Consider the following 8,945-nt stretch of genomic DNA (forward strand, 5'->3'; position numbering starts at 1 on the left):
AAGCAAAGTTTACATGCAAGGTTTGAGTGGATTATATGTATTTAATGTGTAAATGTGGCCGAGTTAAAGATCTATTTAATTTTAGAGCTGTGGATGGCACTCGGTACGCCAGGATGGGCGCTGTCTGCACATCGGTATGCGTGGGTTTTTTGGTCTTTTAGCTGTTCCTGTTTTGTTTCTGGTTTACTTTCATTTCAGCAAGGTACTCTAGCTCCTGCTTTAACCCCCAAAGGATGTATTTGTTCAGAACAGAATTGCACAAGGGGACATCAAAGGCACAGAGCATTCCGGGCGGCAGCTGGGCACTTGTGCTGTGAACACGGTCCTTTTTGGACTGCTACCATCTCTGTTTAATGGTGCTTTACAGCAATATCTGCAGTATATCCAAAGGGAAAAACCACAAACCCCATTACTGTGAAGGTTTCCTGGTGGGTTTCTGTGAGGCTATACAATTACAACACGCCTTCTGCAACACTTTTCTTCTCGCTTTGTTTGTCGTCAACTGGTACAACGGGGAATTTTTGCCCATTGCTGCTGTCATTTACGCAGCACCAAATGAATGAAATAGCCCTTCTGTCCTAGAGGACCTCGTGTCCCTGGGTGCAGGAGGATTTTCCGGAGCGCTGACTTGTCTCCGGTTCAGGTCATACATTTGCAAGCACCTAATCCCAGGGCAAAGTCTCCCATGCATTTGCCAGGCAATGGCTAGAGGTTTAATGGGAAAGCGGATCAGACTTTGCTTTACCCCTGGGCTCCGGGGTCCTGGAAAGGAGCTCTGGAAAAAAGCAGTATGGAAACCTTGTGCAGCAAGGAATTCCCATGCCATGCTGGGAAGCTGGGACGTCTTTCTGGGGAGCCCCAAGCTCCTTTTGTTGACTGGTTACCACTGGCTAAGTGCAACACCCTGCTTTGTCCAAGGCAGCTTCTAAGGCAATTTTAGTCCTGTGTGCAGAGCGGCAGCTCTCCTTCCTGGCCGCGGCTGGGCTAAATTTGTCCCCCTTCCGAACGCTGCCCTTTGCCCACGAGTCCCGCTCGATTCTCACGCTTCCAGCACGTCCTTGTGCGCAGCTGCCGTGGTCCGTCCGGCTCCGGTTGCAGCTCTGCCTCCCGCTCCGTGCTCCCGTGTCCGTGCTCCAGTCACTGCCTGGTCTCCTCAGGGCTTCCAGCTGCCATCCCGAACGCAGCGTTTCGGCAGGAAAAGGGAATTACCAAACGGGCACCATCTGGGGCTTGGAATAGCAGGGAATGCTGCCGCGAGGTGCACGTGGCATCCGCGTATCCCACCCCGAGCCCTGTCATTCCCATGATCTCCCAGGGCTGCTGCCCGTCCTTGCTCCTCTGTCACCCTGTGGCAATTAAGGCTGTGACATTTTTGCAGTGGCAAGAATGAGCGCCGCAGACGAGGTGGGGACAGCGAGACCCGGGCCCCTTGCACACAGTATATCACGGAGGCCGTTTTGGAGGCTGCACCTGCCTGACTTTTTCACTTGCCTGGCAGGACAAGGTGTCAGATGCGGCTGCTGCGCGCGAGGAAGCGGCGCCGAGGGCCCCAGCTCCAGCACCGACCTGCTCGTGGGTCGGGGCACCGTGCCCCACCGTGCTGGGCATGTGCTGCAAAGGCCCTTTCTGCAGGGGAAGCTGTTGCAAAATGAGGGGCAGGTCCTGGCTCTTCCCACCGGAGCAAGATGACCTCGCCATGGAAAGAAAGGCGGAAGCATCAAAGGGCACGGAATAAGCCTGGTATTAAAATTGCAAGCAAGTCCAGGCTGGTTTCCTTGAAGGGCACTGGAGACACCGCTGCTTGGGTGAGCGCAGCAGACCCGCACAGAGCTGGACTGATAGCGGCAAGCTCTGTCAATATTTCCCTTTCCAACTGCTCCCAAAGGTCCTTCTGAAATGCCCTGGTGCCTTTGGCAGCTCCAGAGGTGAAGGAGGAGCCCCTGTGGATCGGGATAGCCGGGTGCCCGTTCCCACCACCCCTTGGTGCCCGGGATTTTGGCTCTCCCACGGTTGGGTCACGGCATCATCGGCTTCCTGCTTTCTGGCCCAAAGCCCTCCCGGTTCCAGGGAGATCCGCAGGCAAATTTTGCAAGTCCTGAGACACCAAGGCAGCCCAGAGCAGCTTTCCCGGTTGACTTTGCCCAGGATTAATTCAGGGACTTGTGAAATAATTGAAAAATTTGAACCAAGAAACATGTCAGCAGTGACTGTTCATGCTTCAAGCGTGACTTTGGGTGAGCAACCAGGCAGGAAGGGAGAGGAGCTGGCAGTGCCAGAGCCCCCTCTGACCTCCTCTTTTTGCTCAATTCCGGGTTATTTAGAGCCCCCCAGCAAAGTCCTGCATCCTGAAACTGCCTGATTCCTCCAGCTTCCCCATTTCCCACCCGCCTTGCCCAGGCTCCGGTATTCCCACTTGCCACGGGAACGCAGGGAGCTCTTACTGGATTATGGCTGGAAAAAACGCTGGAATGGAGCACGTGGGAGCGTTTCAGCCGCTGTTGTGCCTTGTTCAACAAGGGGCTGAGGGCTGCTCGGCAAATCTTTCAGGGCCACTGTCTGCAGCGCAAGCTACGTGGACACAGAAATGTGCACAGAAGTGTTAAATGAGATACAGAATATTTATTAGAAGCTACCAAGAGATTTTATCGGTTCCTCCCCCTAAAAAGCCCCTCATGCTGGATATATGGATACTATAGGCCATGTAGAGGCTTGCCATGCCTTCCTCTTCCTCTTTACTGCTGCGTATCTCACTGTGCAATTGTACAGGGTGCTCCCTTATCTGCAATAATACCTGGCCATAAATACAACCCGCACACATTAAAGTTGCATTGCCCTCTGCATTATAAGGAATTGCGCTTTGCATTATAAGGAATTGCCCTCTGCATTATAAGGAAAGAGCTAAACTTCTCCTCTCGTTCCATACGGCAAACCCCTTGTTGCTGCAGACTGTCCCCATAAAGCTCCCAGGCAGATCCACGCAGGCATTTGGGGCACATCTCCCTCCAGGTACCTTTATGGATCCAGGTCCTGATCGGATCTCACGTTTGTGCTGTTATCCGGCCTGGGAGTGAGGAGAAGCCCCCCCTCATGATGCCCTTGAGTGAGGAGGATGGCCTGGAGATGGGGATGAAGCTGAACCGCTTCCTTCTCATGCTTCCTCACCCTGGGGTCTCCCTCCTTCCCTTCCCGTTGGGGTTACACCTCAGACAAGCCCTTCTTCATCCTACCTCAGCTCCCAGGGGGAGTTTTTTGTCCCTCGCATGCGAGGCCGCAGAGGAACCGGGTGCTGCACCTGGACCCTTCACCTGGTGAGCGTCCGACCAAGCGCGTGAGCTCCCGTTGCCTCCTTCCCAACGTGCTCTGTCCTGGTCACAGCTCCTTCCCGAGCAATTCCCTGTGTTCTGCCAAGGGACTTGTCCTCCGCTTCCCTTTGGATGCTTCCCCCTTCCCAGCCCGGCTAGCAGGGTTCACGCGCCGAGTCTAGCTCCAGCTTTCCCAAATCTTTCTCTTTGTCCTCGCGGATCCTCCAACTCATTCTTGGGAAATAAAGCACTCTCCCTGCTTCCTTTTGCTCTCCCCTCTTCCACTCCCTAAATCCTCCTTCGGCACCAGGTGATTTCCAGCCAGGAGGATGGACAAGCAGCGCCTAGGAGACAGCACAAGTATTGGAGAAGTCCACAGAGGAAGAACAGAACCGGTCCACACTGGGCTCCTGTTCTGTCCAGGTATAAACTGCCTACCAAACTGTAAATTAATGTCCCTGGAAGGATCCTGCTTCCCGTAACATCCCGTCCCTTTTAGAAAGGGCTCCGGAGAAGACTTGAGCTTGGGATCCGGTCTTCTAGCACTGTCCAAGGGTAAGGCCCGGGTGCCTCTCCGCCTTCCTCGCCTGTCCTTGGGATCATCCCATCGCGTGGCGTGACTAGGTCTGGGGGTGCCCTTCTCTGAGCTGCCTCCTGAAGTAGCGGATGGCAGAGAGCGTGCCGAAAGACGCCAGGAACACTGGAAAAGAGCCCGACATTCCCAGAGTGAGCCCGGGAGCCTCCTGTGCAGGTGGCATCTGCAGATCCTGGCACTGCCAGGAAGGAGCCCTCTTGGAGGGGGAAAAGCATCTGCGGTGGGACGGCAGCCCTGAGATACCCAAGGCAGAGACCTCCTTACCTTGGGGTGTGCAGGGATCTGGTGTCCTGCTGGAAAAAGTTCTTGTTCCCAGCAGATTCCCATCCCGCCTGGACACTTTTAGACTGCGATCAGCTGCAGTGTCACCCAAGGGATGGACATGGGAAAAGGAGGGTGCATTTGCCATAGGAAACAGCTACAGCTGCCTGGCAGGGTGGTGGTCGGGGGGAGACGTGCCTATGGAACCCCGGGAAAGCCCACCACGACCTGCTTGCAGGAGATTCCTCTCATTTCCCGCTTCTCTTTGGAGCAGGAAGATGCCAGGAGAGGTATCGTTCTGTGGGTTATCTGCAGGTATTCTGAGCCCATGGAAAAGTGAAAAAAAAATGCCCCAGAAGAGCACCAGAAAGGCAGAAATCCCCAAAAAATCCTTATGAAGAACAAGTCCCAGAGGAGCAAAGACTCCTCTGAAGCTCCGGGTAAAGCTTTTGGCTTGGTTTATAAGAGAGGCCGAATTGCCCTGATCTGTGCCCAGCCAAAACTGTGAACCTATTTAAATTAAAATCATAAATTTGGATTTACGTGTTAGCGTCTGAGACAAAAAAAGCAAGGAAATGCGATTTGTTAGAAGCTAAAATGACAAGAGGAACTGCTAGTTGAGGACAGGGCTTGCAGGAAACCGTCTCCCCTTGCACCATCCTCCCCATGGTGTTGCATTTATGCAATCACGAGGCCCAAATCCCGCTTTTCTCACCCTCCCGGTGGCCCTGTCCACAATCTGATACTAAGAAGGCGAGGAAGACGAGGCCAAAAGCTTCTTGTGATCATTGCACCGAAGCACTTTAGCTAACGAGCTATTCTCAGCGCCCGGGTCGTCAGCTTGGTGCGTGACCTTAGCAGGGAACATTCCTCCCTTGGAAAATCCACGGAAAGCTCTGGCCTGGAGCATGCACCTCCACAGCGAGGGCTTCTGCATTGGGCCCTGCTACAGGGCAAAGTGCTGCTGCAGGGGCTCTGTTTATGCCATGGCCCGGTGTCATTTTGAGCCAAAGTTCACCCAATTCGGGCTGCCTGGGTTTCCCCTCCACTTTATTCCAATGCCTAGGGTTGAGAGGAGAGGATCTGACGGAGCTCAGTTTGCTTAAAGGACTCAGTGCACCAGGATAACACTTCAGCTAAGCTGCACTTAGAAAAGAAAATAAATAAAGATTATACCTTTATAGCTCATTATAAAAGTACTTGTTTGCTCCAGCTGGGATGAAGCAACTTGAGGTCCTGCTTCAGCTGCTGGCTGAAGAAACATCTGTTGACCTGACACACTGGTACGGGTGACTACCAGAGGCTAGATGGAGCCCTAGGAATATAGGATTATATATAGGGAATATAGGAATTGTCCTATACTGCTCCTACCCTATGGCTGAGGTTAGGGTGAGCAGATGCTTTGGGAGGAAGGGGATGATGTGAGTGAGTAGCAAGCAGGACCGGCATGTCCACGGGAGAGAGAAGGCATCAGGAAGGAGCAGGACACTCCAGAAAAGCAGGGCAGTGGCAGCTGAGGGGTGTCCGTGTCCCAGTATCCCTGCCTGCTTCCACAAGCGCCCTCTCCCAGCCGTACGTACCCGTCTTCCACGCGTCCGGAGCCTGCAGGTCGGAGGTCCTCACGGCCCAGGAGGCGAAGGCGCAGAACACCAGGCACATGTCCTTGTGGGTGAGCACGAGCGGAGCCGCGGGCCTCCCTGCGGGACGAGCAGCAGGGCTCAGGGCTGCCGGGGTCCCTCTCTGCACCCGCGCGGGGGTTTTCGCTCATCCCGGCCTCAATCCTTGCTAACGAGCCCGAAACTGTTGTCTTCTCCTGCAGGGCTGCCCCAGCACCTCCCCGGGGCTTCCTCCCGGAGCATCCCTGGGAGATGGTCCAGCGGCTGCAGCAGCGGCACGCGGGAGACTGGCAGGGATGCTCTGCACGGTGACCCCCTATAGGGGTATTCCATAGGTATATCCCCTATTTCAGGTATATCCCATATATCCAGGTGACGAGTGTCACCGTCCTGCGTCCCCAGGCCACTCCTGCACCCTGCCAGCACCACGGTGGGAGCCACCACTGCTTTTCTTTAGAGCCCGACGTGTTAGACCTCCGACCTAGCGCAACCTCATGTCATGCTGCAGAGGGAATTTATTGCTGTTCCTGAGCTCGTTTGCTTGTGCTTTTCGTTAAAGCCACTTGTTAATCAGCTAGGACCGTTGCAAGAGGGTTTTTCTCCGTGCAAGCAGAGCGGAAGCTCCGTTGTGAGTCACCCCTGGGATGACTCATTCCTTGCTTGCTTTTAACATTAACTGTGCGGCACCGTATCGTGTGGAGATAAGCTGCTGGCTGGGCCGGACGTGCTCTTCCTTTACTCCTATAGCCCCTATTCCAATTTTCCCTAGGGAAAGCGAAGCGGGTTAAGCGGAGCACGTAGGCATGTGGGATGCAGGGACACGGGAATGGAGCGCCGCGATGCCCCGTGCTGCGGCTCTCATCCCAGTCCCGCTTCCAGAGCCCCCTGCTCCATCCCGGGCGGCGCTCCGGAGGTTTCCCAGGGGAAAGGGAGTCGTTGGGAAGCGAGGAGTGCCGCTTACCTGTGAGTGCAAGGGTCATGTCTGGAGCGCCTGGCTGAGCGCGGCCGCATCCCGGCGGGGCCAGCGGGATGAGGGGGAGCTTCCCAACGGATCCCGTCCCTGCCGCAGCACGGGGAGCCGAGGCCTGGCCTCCGAGGAGATGCACCGGCCTCCGCAGCAGCCGCTTCAGAGCACGCACCGCTCTGCTCACCTCCGAGGCCGGCGTGCGCGGGAAAAGCCCTCTCCAGCCGTCCCCATTCCCGGGCCCATCGGCAAAGAAGTGTTCATAGACCTCAGGGACGGAGATAACCAGGGTCTCCTCGGCGGCAGCCGAGCCGGGGTCCTCCCTTTGCAGCCCGTCCGAGCCGCCGCGCTTCTCCCGCCTCCTGTCTTTGCCCTGGACTTTTTTCCTCTTTCCTTCGGGCTCGTTGAAAAAATGCTCATAGAGTTCAGGCAGAGATATTGCCCTGTGCGCGGGAACCTCTTCCTCCTCCTCCTCCTCCTCCGCGGGGCTCTGCGCGGCTTCTTCTTCCCCCTGGGAGTCGCAGAACAAGTAGTCGTACATCTCGGGCCACGTCACCTCGCGGGTGTTGGGCCCCGCGGAGCCCGGCGGTGTCACGGCCGCCTTTGCTGGTGCCAGGGCATTGCCGGCGAGCACTGCCGTGGCGCCGGCATCGGGGAGCTTCCCAGGCGCATCCCGGCACGCGGCCACCGGCGCCGCCGTGTCAGCAAGAGCTGCCGGTGACGTGTGATGTCCACCTGAGCGCCCGGGCACCTCAGGGCACTCGGCCGCCTCGTCCTTGGCTGCCTTGTCCTGGGCTGCCTTGTCCTGGACTGCCTTGTCCTTGGCCACCTTGTCCTTGGCCACCTTCTCCTTGGCCACATTGTCCTTGACTGCCTTGTCCTGGGCCACTTTGTCCTTGTCCGCCTTGTCCTTGGCCACATCATTGTTGGCCACCTCGTCCTTGGTCACCTTGTCTTTAGCCGCCTTGTCCTTGGCCACATCATCCTTGGCTACCTCATCCTTGGCCACCTCATCCTTGGTCACCTTGTCTTTGACCACCTTGTCCTTGGCCACCTCATCCTTGGCCACATCATCCTTGGCCACCTCATCCTTGGTCACCTTGTCTTTGGCCACATCATCCTTGGCCACCTTGTCCTTGGCCACCTCGTCCTTGGGTGCCTTGTCCCGGGTCTCCGTCTCCCTCAGCCCTGGGCCAGCGCTGGCAGCCTCGGCCACCCCGGGGCCGAGCGCCGTCCTCCTCGCTGCCTCCTTCCCCGGGGCCACCTCGGCCGCCTTCTCCTTGGCCGTGCCGCTCAGTGTTGAGGACGGCGGTGCCAAAGGGCCTGGGCCACCCACGGGTGCCCTGGGCTCACGGGCGGCACCCGCCCCGCGCGCCTTGCGGCTCTTCCTGGCCTGCGCCGGCGTCTTGGGCCTCACCGCCGGCGTGGAGGCTCCCGGCGTGGAGGCTCCGCGCGCGCTCGGGGCAGGGCCCGGGGGTGCTGGCTCCACACGGGAAGTGCCGCTGCCGGGCGGCTGCTCCCGGCACTCCGGGGCCCGGCCGCTTCCTCCCGCCGGCACCGCGGGCTCCGTGGCCCGGCCTCCACGCGCGGCTCCCTCCTGGCAGCCCTCGGCGCCGTCCTCGGTGCCGTCCCCTTGCTCCATGTCCGTGAGCGCGGGCTCCTCCTCGGCCAGCGCGCCCAGCGCCAAGCCGCACTCGGCAGCCGCCACGGCGAAGGCGGCCCAGTCCCGGTCGCTCAGCTCGATGCTGTACTCGAAATTCTCCATGGCTGCAGGGGCAGAGCAAGGCGAAGGGCTGCGTGAGGGCGCCGCGTGTCCCCCGTGCCCCCCGTGCCCGCCCTTGGATCTTCCTGACACCGGGCGCTGCGGGAGGGACCTGGCTGAGCCCGGAGCGTCCCGGCCAGGGACCCCTGCAGCGGGGACCCTGGGACACGTGGGGCCGGCAAGCGAAGCTGCCCCACGCACCGGGTCCTGCACAGGGACCGTCCCCGGGAGGATCACCCTGTGCAACGGGAGCGTCTCCACGCTCCTGCGCTGGGCTCCGTGCAGGCGGGCAGCGCGCGGCGCAGCCCGAGCAGGAGATTTCACCAAGTGGCTGCAGCCTCTTGTAGCCTTTGAGGAGGGGGAGGCCGCAGGGCAGCAAGGGGGGCCGCGCGGGAGCAGCAGAGGGGCCGCGCGCTGCGCCCTACCTGTGCCACGCTCCCGGGAT

At 58.5% G+C, this 8,945-nt stretch overlaps 1 protein-coding gene across 1 annotated transcript; it reads right to left on the reverse strand.

The window, feature by feature from the left end:
- Window positions 1-3,922: 3,922 nt before the first annotated feature.
- PERM1 (PPARGC1 and ESRR induced regulator, muscle 1) lies at window positions 3,923-8,503 on the reverse strand. Its single transcript, XM_026051078.1, has 5 exons — window positions 8,376-8,503; window positions 8,250-8,332; window positions 6,736-8,184; window positions 5,739-5,855; window positions 3,923-4,002 (listed from the first exon to the last, which is right to left on the reverse strand). Exons 1-5 carry the CDS (start codon window positions 8,501-8,503, stop codon window positions 3,923-3,925), a joined length of 1,857 nt encoding a protein of 618 aa, XP_025906863.1.
- Between the last annotated feature and the right edge of the window lie 442 nt (window positions 8,504-8,945).

This window comes from Nothoprocta perdicaria, unplaced genomic scaffold (genome assembly GCF_003342845.1).
Source record: "Nothoprocta perdicaria isolate Ctin4 unplaced genomic scaffold, notPer1 scaffold_72, whole genome shotgun sequence".
Classification (NCBI taxonomy): Eukaryota; Metazoa; Chordata; class Aves; order Tinamiformes; family Tinamidae; genus Nothoprocta; species Nothoprocta perdicaria.